This window comes from Danio rerio, chromosome 5 (assembly GCF_052040795.2).
Source record: "Danio rerio strain M-AB ecotype USA chromosome 5, GRCz13ab, whole genome shotgun sequence".
NCBI classification, from domain to species: domain Eukaryota; kingdom Metazoa; phylum Chordata; class Actinopteri; order Cypriniformes; family Danionidae; genus Danio; species Danio rerio.
Genome location: NC_141025.1, coordinates 23,949,571 through 23,970,515, shown reverse-complemented (window position 1 = coordinate 23,970,515; position 20,945 = coordinate 23,949,571). Strand labels below are relative to the sequence as shown.

The 20,945-nt window shown below is 36.8% G+C and overlaps 1 protein-coding gene across 1 annotated transcript in view; it reads left to right on the top strand.

Moving 5' to 3' along the window:
• The window catches only part of si:ch211-26b3.4, an 81,025-nt gene that overhangs the window by 22,269 nt on the left and 37,811 nt on the right, over positions 1-20,945 (top strand). The window contains exons 2-7 of the mRNA XM_087253442.1: positions 5,224-5,387; positions 13,524-13,726; positions 14,036-14,123; positions 14,228-14,269; positions 18,140-18,259; positions 20,359-20,418. Of these exons, the coding sequence (XP_087109568.1) occupies positions 5,224-5,387; positions 13,524-13,726; positions 14,036-14,123; positions 14,228-14,269; positions 18,140-18,259; positions 20,359-20,418 (677 nt within the window). The remainder of the gene's footprint in view (positions 1-5,223; positions 5,388-13,523; positions 13,727-14,035; positions 14,124-14,227; positions 14,270-18,139; positions 18,260-20,358; positions 20,419-20,945) is intronic.

The window sequence follows — 20,945 nt, the reverse complement described above, 5'->3', positions numbered from 1 at the left end:
CTTACCACTTCAGAGGTTTGTTCCATTCGACCATAAGTGCTTTGCAAAGTAGACATCATTCGATATTTTGCCATGATTCCAATTCAAATGAGGTGTTTTCAATACAAATTGTATAAAAACGTGCGATAGGTGACTTGTATGCAAATTGATGATTACGGTTAAATAACCCTTTTAAATAAAATGGTTAAGCAAACAGTGTGCTGCCAATTTTCCCATGTGCAAGGGGTAGAGAGCAGTGAACGCTATGTAGAGAATATGTTGATCTAAACATGGTTCTGTATTGATGCTCTCTTCACATCTAAATCATTCATTCATTCATTCATTCATTTTCCATTGGCTTACTCCCTTATCTATTAAGGGTCGCCACAGTGGAATGAACCACCAACATTCCAGTGTATGTTTTACACAGCGGATGCCCTTCCAGCCGCAACCAAGTACTCGGAAACACCCTTACACTCTCGCATTCACACATTATGGACAATTTTGTTTTTTTCAAAATATGTAGAGCAGCAGTATCGTATGTCTTGGACTGTGGGGGAAACCGGAGCCTCCGGAGAAAACCAACACATGCAAACTCCACACAGAAATGCCCACTGGTCAAGTCGGACTTGAAGCAGCAACCTTTTTGCTGTGAGGCGACAGTCCTAAACACTAAGCCACATGCCCACATGTAAATCATGTGTGTTAAACAAGAGAAACATGCAAAATAAGCAGAGCGGCAGCATGCCAGGACCAGGTTTGAGAACCGATGTTGTAGGTCATTATAGATGTCTACACAAAATCAATTACAGCAGTAAATTCATGCACAAAAGCTACCACTACCTGATTGGACAGCATGTTTACAGTTCAATGGACAGCCTTGAGGTTTGTGAACAAATCCATGCATTTGAAGGAACTGCTCTGCTGAATGGTTTACTCATTAATATGGTTATTTGGATTGTGAGATCGTTTTTGGGGATTGTTTAATGAACATATATAAGCATATAATGGACATATGGAATTTTAGTGATCCATGACATATTTGATCACGTGAGCTCATTGGGGTTATCAAATGACCTCCAAAACGTAAAAATACAAAATATTAAGATGGAGCGATTTCTTTTATCCAAAATGTGGTGCATCAAAAGCAGACGCAGCAGCAGTAGCGTTTGGATGTTTGCAGGCCTTTGTGTTTGAGAGTGTGTTTGATCATCTTCTGAGGGGTTTCCTCATGATGACTCACCTCTCTCAGTGGGAGGGACCTGATACATTTTTCTCTTTGTCAGCTGTTCTTGGATCTGTTCTTGGATCAGTGTAGAGTAATGTGTTAGTGCAGATGTGAGATGGTGGGCTGTAAAGCAGAACAGGGACCTGAAGAGATTACATCTAGTTTATGTGTGTGTGTGTTTCCTAAAGGAGGCCATACTCATAGAGAATTGCATGTAATTATGCATGATAATTACCATTTTTTTCTGATGAAGCACTCTCTCATGTCCCAGCTTAATATGCACAGCTAACAGTGCTGCAAAGGATGAAAATGGAAAATAGCAGTTTATAAATTAATGAGCTATTTCTATCTGATCTGACATGAACATTTTCATCTGTTTGGTGAATCCTGACGCAATCAGCTTTTTAAATCATATTAGAGATGCTGTTTTTATAAAGTAATCTATAAAATATATTTAAAAAAATTTAATCTGCAATGTGAGAACAGCTTCCTTTGTTGTCTATAAAAGCGTGCAGAGAGATTTTTAGGCTAAGGCTGTTTTTGCTGGGGAATTCAAAAGGATGTATCTTACAGTACAGGCATACTTCACTCCTGAGAGCCCCGATACTGTTCCATACCACATGAATAATGCATGGTTATGTCAATGTCAAGCAAAAAACAGCATCTAGATGTTCATTAAAAGTATAAAAGTCACTTCAGATCTATTTCTAACTTGTCTACTTATAATCAAAAGGATGAAAAACAACTTTACCTTCAGTATATCAGAGTAAGGAATCGTTCAGTCTCTTGTACGCAACATATATTAAGTAGGCTGCAGTTCACCTAATGACCACCTGGGTCACTAACAACAATGGTTCCTGATTTTTACAAAGTTAAGCTACTTTTTTTTAACCCTTTAAGTGTCAATTTGCGTCTAATTTAATCCCGAATTAAATATTTTAGCAATCATCTTAAATTGGATATTATTTGAAGGCTCAAAAAAAGAAAGACAGAAAGAAAACAAGTCTGACTAAACGTTTTTATGTTTAGTGTATGCTTTGAATTGATACTTTGGCAGGCAGTCATGGATTTGTGAGAAGAGAATGCATAAAACATTTATTGATTCGGCTATAACTTGCAGACCATTTTTTTGTAGAAAACTAAACAAAATTTCATGAGAGCCTCATTTTTGTGGCTTCAACTTGGTCAAATATATGAGATTTTATAGCAATACAGGCTCATTGTGAAAACTTACCCCTGTGTACATTTCTGGAGAGCGTGAAACTATGTAGCCAGAGCTACATATGGCTGCATTTCATCTTTATAACAGACTGTACGGGGTGGTACGATGCCGCCGATAGCTTTGGTTTCTTTTTGCGCTATTAGCGGACCAATTTCCTACATGTGGAAGGCTGTTTCCACTGTTATTAGTTTGCCCAGTGGCTTACCGTGTAAGTCGGCGAACTAGAGAGGGGTTGACCATGGCAATGGGGTTCGAGTCTGGCGAAGAATGGTTTCAAAAAGAAGATAAAACAAAAACAAAAGGCTAAAAATAAAATAAATAACAGGGTAAGAATGTGGTGAGATCTGATAAAGTGGTAAAAATCAGGAGGACACGAGGGCTTTTCTTTTTCTGAGTTGCTTTTGAAAACACCATCGGTTGGGTTTAGAGAAGGCGGTGGGCGGGTCAATCGGTGCTTTTCAAAACACTATCGGTTGGATTAAGAGAAGGAGGTAGGCAGGTCAATCGCTGCTTTTGAAAACACTATCGGTTGGGTTAATAAAGGCAGTTGGCAGTTCATGCGGTGCTTTTGAAAACACTATTGGTTGGGTTAAGGGAAGGCGGTGGGCGGGTCATTCAATGCTTTTGAAAGCACTATTGGTTGGGTTAAGTAAAGGCGATGAGTGGGTCAATCGGTGCTTTTGAAAACACTATTGGTTGGGTTAAGTGAAGGCGATGAGTGGGTCAATCTGTGCTTTTGAAAACACTATTGGTTGGGTTAAGTGAAGGCGATGAGTGGGTCAATCTGTGCTTTTGAAAACACTATTGGTTGGGTTAAGTGAAGGCGATGAGTGGGTCAATCGGTGCTTTTGAAAACACTATTGGTTGGGTTAAGTGAAGGCGATGAGTGGGTCAATCGGTGCTTTTGAAAACACTCGGTTGGGTTAAGTAAAGGCGGTGGGCGGGTCAATCGATGCTTTTAAAAACTATTGGCTGGGTTTAGGGAAGGCGGTGGGCAGGTCAATCGATGCTTTTAAAAAAACACTATTGGCTGGGTTTAGGGAAGGCGGTGGGCGGGTAAATCGGGGATTTTAAGAACACTATTGGCTGGGATAAAGGCCTGGTTTATACTTCTGCGTCAAGTGACCGGCGTAACCCACGGCGCATGTAACGCGCGTAGCTGTGCATTTATACTTCTGCGCGCTGTCTCTGTTGGTCTGCATTAACACTTCCGAAACGCTAGTTGACAGTGAGGTGTAAATGTTCCTCTGTGTCGAGTTTCTTCGCTGCTTTTTTGCTTTTCCTAAACACTTCTGGGATGTACATGTGGCTCAAACTCGCTCATTTTGAGGCAGGAACCGGCGTACGTGCAACAACTTTAACTATGAGGTAAACACAAAACAAAACTTTCCATCCGGAGCTCCTTCACGGGACTCCACACTTGTAAACAATTGCTTCATCGGGCTCGCACCATTCAAGCGGCTCTTAGTCCCGCCCAGACTCGTCAGCGCTACCAAGGCGACCAATCACAGAGCTTACGCTACGCCTCGTTGTGACATGTAGTTACATTTTTTGAGAGGTGCACGTCAGCAACGCCGGCATTTGACGCAGAAGTATAAATCAGCCTTAAGGGAAGGCGGTGGGCGATTCAATCTGGGCTTTTGAAAACACTATTGGCTGGGTTTAGGGAAGGCAGTGGACGGATCAATCGGGGCTTTTGAAAACACTATTGGCTGGGTTTAGGGATGGCAGTGGGCGGGTCAATCGGTGCATATATGCTACAAACCAGTATATTTATAATTGTGCTAATAAATGTGCAAACTTTATGATATGCCTACCTTACCTAGAAATCCCTAACACCGAAATCCTCAACCTAAAAAAGCAGCTCCAGCTCTTCTGGTAAAAATAAGCTTGATAAAACCAGTCTATTTCCATCCGACCAATAGCATCAGAATGGGGCTCGACTATCTGCTCATCCAGCCAATAGCGAATGGGGGGAGTTTTGAAGAAACCGTGGGCAAAGATTAATTTTAGCAATCCCAACTGGTGAATAAGCTCAACACCTCTCCTTTTAGCATTTCTTGAAATCTTGTGTGCGTGAAAAGTGTGTTTGCAGTGTACTTAAATGCGTGCGTGTTTCCAGTATGGATATGTGTGTGTGTGTGTAGGACTGTAGGAAATGGAGGCTTTTATCATTCTCAGCGCAGGCTTACCTCCCCGTCTCTAAGCAACCGTTGCCAAGCAGCCCGTATAGCTGGAGCAGAACGAGAGAATGAAGAAAATGAGCACGAGAGAGAGAGAGAGAGTCTGTTTAGCTGAAGGACATCCTACACACACACACACACACACAAACATAATGGTAAAACAACACACAGGATGTCTTGAGTGTGTGTGTGTATATGAGACTACAGAGCAGGTTATGAAGGACACTGAGCTTGTGTGTATCTGCAAGTTCAGAATGTTCCATCTGAAGAGCCTCTCAACCTCATCCTCTAAATGTGTGTGTGTGTCGCCGCCTTGCGAAATGCAGGTGTGTGTGTCTTTCAGAGAGACGTGTCTGCAATCTATAAGTGGCTTATCTTCTTTTTTGGGGCACAAAGTGTTAGTGGAATCAGCCACTTGACATCATTTGCAGGTTTACGGTGTGCTTGTGCATTACGTTGTGTGTTTGTGTGTGAGCGGTGTGTATTAATCATCTTAATGACTGCGTGGAGAGGCACACCATTACACCAGCTCGCGTTTTAAGTTTATTACACAGCATAAATGAATTACGATCACATGATTGTGATTTTCTCTCCGTGTCTCTTTCTCTCAGGGCTGGATGACTGTTTGCTGCAGTATATGAGGACGTTTGAGCGGGAACAGATAACCGGAGAGCAGCTGCTGCACATCACCCATCAGGAGCTGGAAGAGCTTGGCGTGACCCGCATCGGACACCAGGAGCTCATTCTGGAGGCTGTGGACTTACTCTGTGCACTGGTGTGTGTGTGTGTGTGTGTGTGTGAGTGTGTGTGTGTGTGTGTGTGTGTGTGTGTGAGAGAGAGACTGGCTGTGATAATGATGTGTTTGTTTTCTATTAATGACACAACAGACATTTTAATCAAACTCCGCTTAACACTGAATGATTAGCACCCAGCGGGAGTCTTCCAACCAGTACTAGCACACACAAAAAAGAAGGTATAGAGAATGTGTTTGTGTAGGGGAGGGATGGTGTGTTTTGGATTCTGATTGGCTGCTGCTGGAGGAGTTTATGCATCATAGAATGAGAGGAGGAGCTAGATGTCAGTCTAACTCTGCTTGAGCAGGGGTTCAACCTTTTTCACTTCTTTCTCTGATCAATTTTTGAAAGCTCACCTGTGCGACATTTTCTCCAAAATGTTTGTATGATTGTATGAGATGCTCATATATATATATATATATATATATATATATATATATATATATATATATATATATATATATATATATATATATATATAAAACATACACCGATTCAATGAGAACCACAGGTCAACAGGGAGACTGCAAAAGACCCGTATCTGCTTTAAACTGAACTGACTAAATATCTACTATTAAATAATTAATATTAAAAAATATACAAACAGATGTAAAATACAGTAAAACACCCTCAATCTGTTGAAATGCGTCGATCTGATGGCGGTCGAATTTGCAGCTGGATATTATTGGGAGATCGCTTACAGGAACAGTGAACAGCTCTGCCGGAGCACGTCTGAAGCTCACTAGAGAGCCTCACTAGAACCTCCTGTATAGGCAGGCGTCTGTTTTAACACTTACAGGACATTAATTTGGACAACTATACGGATATATTAAATAGTTTACACAAAAATACACAAAGAGAGACTTTCACTTCAAGCATAGTTAGTGAATAAACAGACTTAACGTGTACAAGTTGCAGACGCGATCATGTTTTTTGTCATTTTAATATAGCTTAATTTTACGTTCTCTCGCAGCCCACCTGCAGGATCGCTGATGCCAACCGGTTGTAAATCCCTGTGCTACAGTTAATAGCATCAGCAGCTCATCTCAGATGGAGAATTCAGGTTTATTAGTAAAGCTGGATAAGAGCTGCAATGAGCTATATGCACATGGACTTTTAATTTCAGTCAGCCAGTCTCAGCACTTCCTGTGAACAGTCTTTCCATTCTAAAATTGCCATGTTTAAGGTCTGATTTCTTTAAAGATTATTCTTCATTGCCTGATAGATATACGTTATGAAGTGGGTCTCAGATCGGACAAAAACACTGCATTTAATTCCATTTCTACTTGCTATGTCTGTAAAATCTGACAGTTTAATTAACCCCAGTATTTTCAATGGAGTTTAGGCACTTGCCTGCTGACCCTGGCGGCACTAGCATTTACACAATCTTTCATCTTGTTTTACGCTTGAACAACTAAATGAATGCTTAAGTCTATTTAACTGAATGTATAGTAATTAATTACATTACAACATCGATGCTGTAAAAGAAACTTTATCAGATTGAAAATAGTCACATAAAGCTTTACCTAGCTGTGCATATTATGCCCCATTCTTGTCTAATGTGGAGTTGATTTTTGAGTCATGTGATGCGTAGCTTGATGATCAGAGTTTACTGTGTGAGCACATAAATGATGAGGCTTGACTTTGCTTTGCATGTGAGTTGATCACACAGTGAGTGTTGGTGTTTAACAAAAACATTGCACAGCGTTGACCCTGGTTGAATTGTATTGACGTTTCTTGTGGACATCAATAAATGCGAATGGGTTTCAAAACAATTTGAGCAGTAACTTTGCAGACAGCAGTCCCTTTTTGACATCAGGGTTTTTTAATAGTTATATATTATTCTATTTTTTATTTTGATATCTTTTATTATTATAGTTTAATTTTAATTTAATTTTAAGTTTAATAATTTTGCTTTTGGGTATTTTGTCTTTTTTAAAATGTAATTTTAGTACTACTTCGACTTTATCTTATTTTATCTCTGTCACCTGCCAATTTATTTGTTTTGTACATTTATTGTATTTGATGTTATTATTATTTTTTATTCATTCGTTTCTTTTCCTTTAGCCTAGTCTCAGTTCCAGTATATGTTTTACACAGCCCTTCCAGCCACAACCCAGTACTGGGGAACACCCATACAATTATTTACACACACTACGGCCAAGTTAGTTTCAATTTAATTCAGCTATAGCATATATCTTTGGATTGTAGGGGAAACCGGAGCACTGGAGGAAACCCATGTGAACATGGGAAAAGCGTGCAAACTTTGCACAGAAATGCCATCTGGTCTAGCCGGCACTCAGACCAGCAACTTTCTTGCTGTGAGGTGACAGTGCTAACCACTGAGCCATCGTTATTATTATTATTTTAATCAATGAACATTTTTAGTTTAGTTTAAAAGATATTGAAAACATTGAAACATGTTTCCAGAAGCAACCAGAAATCCAATTTGAATGTTTGGTTAAATATAGACATATATAACTATGATATAGCATAAATACAATTGTGCAAATGCTATGAAATAAATGATCCATTGATTTAAATCAGAACTTTATAATTAGAGCTGAAAATACAACTAACTATCTGAAATACAAACCAAATTTTATTTGAGCATCGATATCGCAATGTGTGCATCTACAATAGTATATACAATATATATGTATGTGTGCTTGCGACTTATTATAATTTATGCAAACGCACTGTATAGAAAAAGACTTGATCACCCCACTCTACCTAAGTAAATCAAATCTTTCTAAATAGAGCTGTTCAAATCATCTAGTGAAACTTTTCATTTTAATCATTTAATCATTTAAAGACACAGAGCATTCAGTGAGTGCACATCCAAAGAGTCACTTACAATAACTCAAATTAAAACTTCACATTTCTGCTTAATTTTTCAGCAGTCTACATGATACAAAATAAATAATACATTACAGAATGTCTCTGGAGTATGCTGCTGAATTTTGTAAATAATTAACACAAAACAAAATAAAACATAATGGCTGACCTCTAAAACACAATTACTCCTAGAGATTTTGCAATAAACATTTTCTAATTTTTAATAAAAAATAAAAGTGTCCCCATATCACTAAATCCGCACAAGGTTTTGCTGACCTTACAGGGTTTCCTCTTTTACATTTTTTCCCACTTGTGTTCATTTTCTGATACTACCCAGCTAGGGCTGCGCGATTCTGGCTAAAATAAGAATCACAATTTTTTTTGCTTAAAAACCAAGATTACGATTTTCTCATCATTCTGTAGGTGTAAAATAAAGGTTAATTTGAGTAGGCTATTATTTTGAAAAAAATAAAAATAAATACAGTGCATCCGAAAAGTATTCATAGATCTTCACTTTTCCATGTTAAAGCCTTATTCCAAAATGGGTTAAAATTCTTTTATTTCCACAAAACTCTACACACAATACCCCATAATGACAATTTGGAATAGACTTTTTGAAATTGTTGCAAATTTATTACAAATAAAAAACCTGAAAAAAAAAACACATGTACATCAGTATTCACAGCCTTTGCTCAATACTCAATACAGCCTCATGTCGGTTTGAATATGATGTCACAAGCTTGGCACGACTGTCTTTGAGAATTTTTGCCCATTTCTCTTTGCAGTACCTCTCAAGGTTGGATGGGAGGCGATGGTGTACAGCCATTCTTAGATCTCTCCAGAGATGTTCGATAGGATTTAGGTCTGGGCTGTGGCTGGGCCATTCAAGGACATTCACATAGCTGTTGTGAAGCCACTTCATTGATGTTTTGGCGGCGTGCTTTGGTTCATTGTCCTGCTGGAAGATGAACTGTCGTCCCAGTCTGAGGTCAAGAGCACTCTGAAGCAGGTTTTCATTCAGGATGTCTCTGTACATTGCTGCATTCATCTTTTTCTCTATCCTGACTAGTCTTCGAGTTCCTGCTACTGACATACATCCCCACAGCATGATGCTGCCACCACCATGCTTCACTGTATGGTATTAGCCTAGTGATAAGCGGTGCCTGTTTTTTTTTTTTCCAAACGTAACGCCTGGCATTCTCCAAAGAGTTCAATTTTAGGCCCAATTAATTTTTTTTTTTTAAAGAGGAAGGGCTTCAAAATTTACCCCTAAGAATTGGGACAGCACTACAACATCTGCACATGTCATCAAATGTCATTGTGATCTCTTGCTTCATATGAGATCAGACGATCCTGACTGCTGTAGTTATTCCAGTTGCTTTATTTTTAGGTATTTATCTTCAGGAAATCACTAAAGGCATATATTATGTTGTCATAACTATATAATGTGGCAATAAGATCGTAACTGTACTGCACATTTACACAGTGGCCATATTCATCTATGTAAACACACAAAAAACAACATTAACATTATAGCAGGCACTGTAAAAAGGTCATTCCCAGCCATTACACTTTCCTGACAGGATACTCGAGTGTCATTGAGTGTCAAAATGTTGTGGGACTACTATATAGGTGTTATTATTATAGATTATATTTTTTTTAGCATTTTTTTTTTTTAAAGCCTGATGGTAAAACACGAACGCGGTTTTGTATGTTTTACAACATGTGCTTGTTTGTTGTAAAAATTCCTAATAATGACAAAAAAATACTAATTTGTGGATCTCCTTTCTTCCGGGTGGAGCTATGCTGCCATTGTGGCTGATGTTTTCTGGGAAATTTTCCTACCGCTTGGTTTCAAATGTGGTCCTGAAAAATCTCGGTTCGAAGGGGTATCTACCCCTTCCCCTTAGCTATACACCTTCAAGCTAAAGAGAATTGGGGAAGGGGAAGGGCTAAGGGGTAGAATTGAGATTAGTCTCATCAGACCATAGACTTTTGTTTCTTATGATCTGAGAGTACTTCAGATGCATTTTGGCAAATTCCAGGCAGGGAGTGACTTCCGTCTAGCCACTCTACCATATAGGCCTGATTGGTGGATTGCTGCACAGATAGTTGTCCTTCTGTAAGGTATGGTGTAGCTCAGACAGAGTGACTATGGGGTTATTGATCACCTTCCTGACTAAGGCACTTCTCCCCTGATCACTCAGCTTAGATGGCCGCTCAGCTCTAGGAAGAGTCCTGGCGGTTACAAACTTCTTCCACTTATGGATGATGGAGGACACTGTGCTTTAAGACAATCCTGTCTCTGAGGTCTACAGACAATTTCTTTGTCTTCATGCTTGGTTTGTGCTTTGATGTGTACTGTCAACCCTGGGGCCTTATATAGACAGGTGTAAGCCTTTTCAAATTATGTCCAATCAACTGATTTTACCACAGGTGAACTCTAATTAAGCTGTTGAAACATCTCGAGAATGATCAGTGGAAACAGCATTTACCTGAGCTCAATTTAGAGCTTCACGGCAAAGGCTGTGAATATTTCTGTATATGTAATTTTCAGGTTTATTATTTTCAATAAATTTGCAACAATTTCCAAAAATCTTCGTCAGCTCACATGTGATTTTGTGGCAGGGAATACATTATTACATTAAGACAGAGATTACATTTTAGGGTGAATTATACCTTATAAATACAGCATGTGACACTTTTAACACCATTTGGAGGTGTCAATGTTTGCTGGGCGACATATATAAAACAATGTGAAGACTTGTGCGACCACCTCTCCTGACTTTAAAAATATAATTGGCTGGATAGGGATGAATCTAGATAAAATTTTTCTTTTCAATAAATCAAGCAGGCCAACTCCCAGCTACCTGGAAACTTATTTGGATTCTAAAGGCGTCTCACAGAGCTTTTAGAAAGTGGCCTTGAAATGATGGACAACATCACCAAGATCTTCCCGCTGAGCCTATTTATAAAAGCATCTATTCATAATAATGGCTGGAACATTCAGTGGGTGTCTGCATATTAATATGCATTGTGGCTCTAATTTATGCAGTGATTGTGGAGCTTGAATTAGATAAGAGAACAACAGTCACGACTGTAGGAAACTACACGTCAGAGTTGCAGGTACCAATAAACACCTTATAAAGAAAAAAAAAAACAGAGAAAACCTCTCCTGTCTGAGATGTTGGCCCAGCTGATTAATACTACAAACAAATCTGAGAGGAAATCTGCTGTTTGTGACTAAAAGCATTGAAACACAAGACAGCGTGGATCAGAACGGTCCGGTGATTGAACTATTCATCTGATCGATTCACAGAAATGATGGGTTTCGCAGCTCTCCAAGCAGCAGTTCTAAGAAAATGAGATTTATTCTGAGGAATGCCTTTTCTAGATATGAATGGAGACGTGATTGTGTGCTTTATTTCATTTCACAGTGTAGGCAGAGTTTTATTTGGGAGTTTCTCGGTTAGTGTGAATTGGTGACCCTCTGTACATGCTGAGAAAATGCAGCTTGATAGGTTTTTCTGCTACATTCGGTGCCTAGAATGTGATGTTTTATGTTTCTGAATGATAAAATCAGCCGCATGAATGCCTGCTGTGCTTCGGTTTACTGACCTGGACTCTTTTAGACATAACTGCTTGATTATATGTTGAAAACAATATTTTAAATGAAATAAATACATCTGAGATGGTTTGTCAGGCTACCAATGTTTAAAATTTTTTAATGTTTTAGTTTTTTTAAAGTTTCATATCTCCATGCAAGACCAAAAACTCAACAATATTGTGTATTATTATTACAATTTGACATGATTCTTTTTATTTTAATTTTAAAACATTTGGAAATGTTATTCAATCACGTGTTGGCAAAAGAAATAATTTTCAGCAGTCAATTGTTCCTTCATAAAAAACATTTTAACATGATTTGGTACTGAAAAACCATTTGTTATTAGTATCATCAATTTTGAAGTCATTTATTAAAATAATTGTTGGAAAGTCTTAACTGCCACTGCATTTTAGCTGAATAAACCTTGCAAATTTGCACAAACGCACAATCGTGTGAAAAGCCTGGTAGATTAATTGTTGTGCAATGAAATATAGCGTTACTAACCGTAACACGCATGGACAGTGCTTCTACATAATTCATTCATATAACGAACAGCCAGAAAGGGGAAATTGATGGATTTGTGCCAATAACTAGAATTATTTACCCATAACAATGTACAGCAGCACCCATAACTGCCAGTGTGTTTGTGAGCTTTTTATATTGTTTCTATTCTAATTTGCAGTTAAGTGGAATAAATAAATAAATTGAAATGCAAATTAAAGTATACATAGCAGAAGTGAACAAATAGATTTTCCCTACCAGCAAATATTAATCCCACACCAAATATTAAAGCAAACACTAACCCACTATAACGTCATCACTCCAAAAGACCGACAAAAACATTTGTGAATTGTAGCTCTGACATGGACATGAGGGTTATAAATGAGTGAAAAACAATTACAGGTGAAGTATTTTGATCACGAGTCTTTAGATTGTGATTATATCTGTTTTGTTCTGTTGATATGTAATCCAAGTGTTCGTAGCTTGAAACATATGGAAATATGAGTGGATTATGCTGCTTTTACAGCCCCTCACACAGCTTGATCCACGCTGGGATTTGTTTTAGGTTTTGGAAAAGGAAAAAAATTCCACTACCCTGTCTAAACTTTTAGAATACCGGGTATCAGGTTTGCAAAACCCATATGCACAATGCTTTGGCTTGTTTCCATCCCTCAAAAGCTTGACAGACCTCCTGTGCGTAGCTACGGTTGGTGTGTGGTGGTTTTCGGTTGTAGCTTAGCGAAGGTTAATTTGAGAAGTGTCTTGAAGGGGGCTGGGCATGTTAGGTACTAGAGAGCATTTTATTGGTCAATATGCAATGAGAAACTGAAGTATGAGATGACGTGGAAAAAAACCCCCAATCCAGTTAATTAAAAGTGAAAAACGGCAGGCTTTATATGTTTATATCAGTTTTATGTCTTCTAAATGTGAATTTTGTCACTATTTTATAGCTTTTAAATATCCTTAAAACTAACATACTGATACTATCTTCTAAAAAACTTTCTTTTAATTTCACAAGAGCTTTAAGTTAATCCTTACAGCAGTTGGCTGCCACCAAAAGAAGTTTTGCACTGTTGCAAAAATGTATTATTATTATTATTATTATTATTATCATCATTTAAAAAAGAAACTTCAAGAAAATTGTTTAAACAAAAGGTCTGTTTTGTTGCAGAACTATGGTCTGGAGACTGAGAATTTGCGGACTTTGTCACACAAACTCAATGCATCCGCTAAGAATCTGCAGAACTTCATCACAGGACGTCGTCGGGGAGGACATTATGACGGACGAGTGTCAAGACGCCTTCCAAACGACTTCCTGACATCAGTCGTGGACCTCATTGGAGCAGCTAAAAACCTACTAGCATGGCTGGACAGGTAGTCAAACACACAGCGACAGGTCGTGAACTCACCTGGGCTGAACGAAACAGACCCAAAACCATTTAATATTGCAGATGTAACTAACTGAAATCAGACCTTATAGGATTGAATCAAACGTGAGTCAATTAGCCTTGATGAGTCGTTCAAAAAGCAAACCAGCTCAATATTTATCAGGTTCGCAGAGGATTGGCGCACATGGCCTGTGGTGCTCAAAAGCAAGTTCAGTCCAGGTTTTGTTCCCATCCTCTATCTATAATGTGTAAAAAATGCACTGATTTCTGTGTGTGTGTTTTGCTTTGTTTACAGGTCTCCATTTGTCAGTGTTTCTGAGTACTCAGTGCTGAAGAACAATATTGTTCAGCTCTGTCTAGAGCTAACCACCATAGTACAGCAGGTGTGTGTGTGTGTGTGTCTATTTGTATGCACATGTGAGTGTGTTTTGGTATTTAACAAACAGCATCCTTTATTAATCTAACGCACAATTTCTTTTTCACTTAGGATTGCACAGTGTATGAAACAGAGAATAAGATTCTACATGTGGTGAGTGTTTTGTCCACACACACATTTACTGCTTCACACAGACACACAAGCTTGTTCACCTATACTTTCGATTACCATAAAGATTTCTTTTGACTATGTCAAAAAATATGTACAGTAGTACACCTAAAATGAAAGTCAAATGGACAGCAGAAATATATAATCATTAACATTAATTATTTCAAATTATTTTAAATGTGTATTATTTGATCTGGGAAGATATCTAAATTAGGCTTTTAACCAACATATTACGTTGAGGGTCAGTTTGAAACTGGTTTGATGAATATGCCTGCAATGTTTTGGCTGTCAGAGGTGTTGTGGAATTTTTTTAAATGATTTTAATGTTTGCCAATCAATATGACCCACAATCTAGTGGTAAATGGCAGACAGACAGACAGACAGACAAATAGCCATGGTCTACCTTTTTAAAAAAAAAAAAATTTTCGGTGAAAATGGTCAGTATTTGTATAGGAGACCACATGGGAAAAACTAGGTTGCTGTTGGAAATGGTATCAGTGAGGCAAGGGGACGCTCAACCTGTGAGTCCTAATGCCCCAGTATAGTGAAGAGGACATTGTTCTGTCAGTGAGCTCCAACTTTTGGATGAGATGTTAAACTGAGGTCCTGACTCTTTGTGGTCATTAAAAATCCCCTGGCATTTCTCGTAAAGAGTAGGGGTATAACCCGGGTGTCCTGGCCAAATTTCCTCCATTGGCCCTTACCTATCATGGCCTCCAAATCATTCCCACCCACCGAATTGGCTGTATTACTGTCTCTCCACTCCACCCATATCTGGTGTGTGGTGAGCGCACTGGCGCCTGTGCCTGTATCCTGTGGCTGCCATTGCATCATCCAAGGGGATGCTGCACACTGGTGGTGGTGTGGAGAAAGCCCCTGTTGAGATTGTGAATCGCTTAAGGCAGGCATGTCCAAACTACGGCCCGCGGGCCATCTGCGGCCCGCAATCAGTTTTTTGGCGGCCCGTGAGGCTTTTTATAAATATCAATAGAATCTGGCCCGCTATACAATAATTAACGTAATTCAAAAAAATAACCACCGGGTGTCGCTATTACATGCATTCAATTAAGCAGCAGTTCTTGTTATGATCTATCTATCTGTCTGCCTGTCTGTCTGCCTGTCTGTCTGTCGGTATGTCTGTCTGTCTATCTATTTGTCTATCTATCTATCTATCTATCTATCTATCTATCTATCTATCTATCTATCTATCTATCTATCTATCTATCTATCTATCTATCTATCTACACACAGTTGAAGTCTGAATTATTAGCCCCTCTTTGATTTATTTCTTCTTTTTTAAATATTTCCCAAATGATGTTTAACAGAGCAAGGACATTTTTACAGTATGTCTGATAATATTTTTTCTTTTGGAGAAAGACTTATGTTTTATTTCGGCTAGAATAAAAAGTGGTTTAAATTTTTTAATGAACCATTTTAAGGTCAAAATTATTAGCCCCTTAAGTCTTCAGAACAAACCATTGTTATAAAATAACTTGCCTAATTACCTTAACTTAACAAGTTAACTTGCTTAACCTAGTTAAGCCTTTAAATGTCACTTTAAGCTGTATAGAAGTGTCTTAAAAATATCCAGTCAAATATTATTTACTGTCATCATGGCAAAGATAAAATAAATCAGTTATTAGAAATGAGTTACTAAAACTAATATGTTTTGAAATGTGTGGAAAAAAATCTTCTCTCCGTTAAACAGAAATTGGGGAAAAAATAAACGGGGGCTAATAATTTAGGGGGGCTAACAATTCTGACTTCAACTGTATTTATATATATATATATATATATATATATATATATATATATATATATATATATATATATATATATATATATATATATATATATATGCGTGTCTGTGTGATGTATGTAAAATTTGGCCCGCGACAACGTTTGTTTTTTTGCATCTGGCCCTCGGCCCAAAAAGTTTGGACACCCCTGGCTTAAGGTGATACAATACACATCATACATAAAATGGGCTATATACAGTAAATACACATTACACTATAATCCTCTGAAAACACACACTAGATAGCTAGGCTGAAAGACTGTACACTTTCTGACTGTAAAACGATTTCACAGTTGCAATTCCACAAATACAAGATCTCACAGAAACCCTGTGAACAACCTTGAATTCAGAAAAAAAAAACTGATTTTTGCTAAAGAAAAAAAAACATCTGATTTGTGAAGCGTTCTCTTATTGGGTGTCCAGAGTATCCAACTGCAGCCAACAAATATCAAATATGTTTGACATTTACAATTTGAAATAAAATAATCAAAATGACACCCCACAACTGAGGGGTTTTCAGACAAAATATTGCTGCCACAAGTGTTGAATTGGAGAATACACCTAGATTACTGAGTGCTGCAAAATTAGGCTGTGGCCGGCCTACACTAAAAAAAACAAACATATTTTCTTACTTGGACAATTTGTCCTGTTTCTAATCCAAAACATTTAAAAGATTCTTAAATCAGTATTGCTGGGTTTTCAGAAATAATAAGTCAAAATGAAGTGAGTCTTTCCTTAAAACATGCTAAATAATCTGTCACACTTTATTTTGATGGTCCGTTTGTGAATAGATGTTGCATTGCATCTAAATGCCAACTAATTCTTATTAGATTATAAGTAGACTGTTAGGTTGGGCTTAGGGTTAGTGTAAGTTGACATGTACTTGAAAAGTTATTATAGTCAGTTAAATGTCTGTTGAAGGAGCAGTATCAGCAGATATTAAGCAGTCAGTCTACTAATACCATCAAATGGATCATTAAAATAAAGTGTTACCAAATAATCTGTCAGTGTGGTATGCAAAGTAATATTGTTTTTGGTTTAAAATAAGAATATTTTACTATGTCCACTGGAGGATATACTTTAGCTAATTAAAGTTCTCTTCATTTTAAATGATTATTTCTGAACACAAAATAATATGTTTACTTGCTTCTTGGTTAAGGAATTGTTAAATATTTGGACAGGAAACAAGACAAAACAATAAGAAAAACATCAATCTTTTGCTTTTTTGCAGCATAAGACATTAATTTGGACCTTATTTAACCACTTTATGAAAGCATTTTACAAGTGAGGAAAATTGTCTATGCTCACAAAAGGAAATATTCTGGTTATAAGACATTTTATCTTAGCTAATAATAATAATAATAACAACAACAACAACTTTTTAGAGTGGATTGCCTTTAAAACGGTTTTCTTTACATAATTAAACAAACAAAAACAAATATAAAACACACATGACAACCAATTAAACTATTCTAAGACATAAAAGAAAAGTTAACCTAAAAATTAGGTTTTTACATCAGAAGAAGTTGCAATGTGATTTTCAAAGCTGTTAAAACACACAACTCCTGCACATTTCTCTCTCACACACACACTCCCCTTAAAAACATATTTCAAGTAAAACGTGATTGTGGAGTCACATGTATCTACCCTGCTCCGAAGCAAAAATGTGTGTACGCGCATACAGTACAGTATGTGTGTTTAGCCTAAGGTTGGATATCCTGAATAATGCAGATTGTGAGTTTTTCACCCTTCAGGATCACTGCCCGTAGAAGAGAAAGAGAGCGAGGGATGGATGGATTGAGACAAATAGGAAAATAAATATATGTTAAAAATGAAGCAGAAGTAAATCTACTGTACATTTAGGGTGGGATGATTTAAAATAGATTTATTATGCATCATGGGTGTATTTCTCTTTTGATGCTGAAAGGTTTGGACTGCTGCAGGGTTGCCGGTGTTCATCCCAGTTCAACTGCTATAATTAGACTGAGAGATTTACTATGGTATGGCAAACACAGACTGACAACACTGTCTGCTTCTGTCTTTATCTGTCTTTGCAGTGTAAGACTCTATCAGGGATCTGTGAGCACATTATATCACTGTCGTCTGATTCGCTGGTGTCACAGTCTGCACACCTCGAGGTTGTGCATCTGACCAACGTTATGCCTAGCGAGGGCCTGGTGAGTAAAGCACTGCGACATCACATACATTATCGACAGAATGGTGAAACAGAAGAGAATGTTTAGGAACTTTTACTCATTGCTGGTTAATATGCACACCAGATAAAGTTATTTATTAGATTTACTTTTTTTTTTTTTTAATGTAAGTGGCAGCAAACTATTTATATAGGCACAGGATGTTTAAACAAACTAATAAAGTTGAACATTACTAAATTCAAAGTGTAGCTTAAATTCAGCCCATATAAATTGTTTGCAGCCACTTACAATGAAATATTGTAAATCCAATGAATCCTTTTTTAGTGAAAAGACAACTATCTGAAAATGTGGATTTCTCTGTTTAAGGTGTAAATAATACATAAATGTGGCCTAAATAATCAAACAGAATCAGTTTTTGACCAATAAAGCCAAATAAGTAACAAACATAATAATGTTAATAAATAATAATAGTTAGTAACCTGGTTAGTTACCTGCTACCTGCAGTTAGTCTGCCAGTTATCTTATACTACCTCCCAGTATATTATTAAAGACACTGTCACTTTATCATAATTACAAGCCTTTTGCACTATATACTGTTTTGCATCTGCAAACTGTGGTTTGCACTCTTTGCCATTTGCCCTTAAGTGCAATTGTATTGTTTACAATTTTTATTTTTACTTATATTTGTAGATTATATTATGTGTAATTGTATTTTTTGAATTTTTTTTTAAATGCTACTTTTTGTATTAATATTATCTGTTATGCACCTTGGGTCTGAGAGTAACACAATTTCAATTCTCCGTACGTCCTGTACATGTGAATTGACGATAAAGCTGACTTTGACTTTGAATATAGGGATCTTCAGCATTAGCAGGAGAACTTTTAATTAAATAGAATACATGTCAATGTGTTTCAGCTTTAAAGCCTTCCTCAGGCTACAAAAACACATCAATAAACCATTAATAACATTATGCCATGTTTAACAGACATATGATAAGAGATGTATGAGATAAGTATGTGCTTTTAAATGTTTATAAACTAACTTATTGAACAGAGTGATTAACAGATTTTTAAATGACTGCAATTGAATGCTTTTAGTAGACTAAAGTAAAGCTAAAGAATTACCTTCTGAACAATAAGCCTAAATAGGTTACACACAAAATTGCTTTAATAAAAAACTATTAACAAGAATTATATCATGTTTAACAGACAAAACTGATATACATTACCAGTCAAAAGTTTAGGGTCAGTATGATTTTGAAATGTTTTAAAATAAGCTTCTCCTGCTCACCAAGGCTTCATTTATTTAATTAAAAATACAGTGCAAATTGTAAAATTGTGAAATGTTACTGCGCTATAAAATGACTGTTCAAAAGTAGTTCATCATTTAATTTAATAATTTATTCAGTGATTTTAAAGATTCATTACTTCAACCTTCAGCCATGTGATGCATCAGAAATCACTCTAATATTAATTATTATTATTATTATTATTATTAATGGAGACAGTATTAAAAGCAATAATGAAAGGAATAATAATTACATTTGAACCTACAAACAACAAGTAATAAATACATATTTAATAAATACATGTTTATTTATTTTTTACATTTAATAAATGCTGCCTGGATGAACAGAAAAAAAATAACATGAAATAAATGACCCCAAACTTTTGACCGTTAGTATATATATTTAAACAGTTTTAACCATGACATAATAATAATGTGATTTAAATGTTTATACATTAACTTATTGAACAGATTGATTAACAGATTGATTATAGGTATCGATAATAGATACACATTTCAGCAATACTTCATTTTTACATGCCCTTATGCCGTAACAACTTGGCAACTCATGTATCATCTACAATTCTGGGTTTCCTATAACTGTAAATACGACTTTTCTCAGCCAATCATGTACTCAGAACTCATCATGATGGTATTTACATCCACTGGAAGGTCAAACTCCTAAAAACCACTAGTGTTTTTGGAGTGACACTATTTATTTGTGTAACCAACAGCAAAATCACGATTTTTGCTATTTTATTTGGTGACAGAAATGACTTGACTTCAGTTTCATATGATGGATACGACAACTCAAAATGATCTCTTTTCCATCTAGGGCATGTACATCAAATCCACATATGATGGTCTTCATGTGATCACTGGAACCACAGAGAATGTGAGTTAAGATCTGCCTTTATCTAATAGTGCGGGTTTTTACACAGATGAGTGTGGTATATTACCGTATAGTCCACAGAAATCCGTTTGTTAAGTCGGGATGTATGGAATACTTTTTCCAGGTCCAAAACGCTACTTATTTGAAATGAGAAAATATTTGTTTATGCCCACTTTTTAGTCATATCACACACTAAAGTGGATTTCTTACAAAATCATGGTGTACAAAGCAGTCTCTGGGCTGCCGCTGTTTATATTTTAACAATTTATACAAAACTAATCACTTTTTGGCCATCTGATATGAGGCATGGACAAATGTAGCGATAATGATTTGAAAAAGTAATAAAATGCTTTGTAAACATTTATTAGTATCATTTGTTGAGTCTCCCCATACAGTTTGAAAGAGTGCTCTGACCTGGAAGCTGCTTAACAAGTGAATACTGTAATTGTTTTAGGAAAGTGTGAACTGATGTTGTACAATTGTCGCACAGATGCACACTTTTCAAACATGAAATAAAATCACATCCTGAA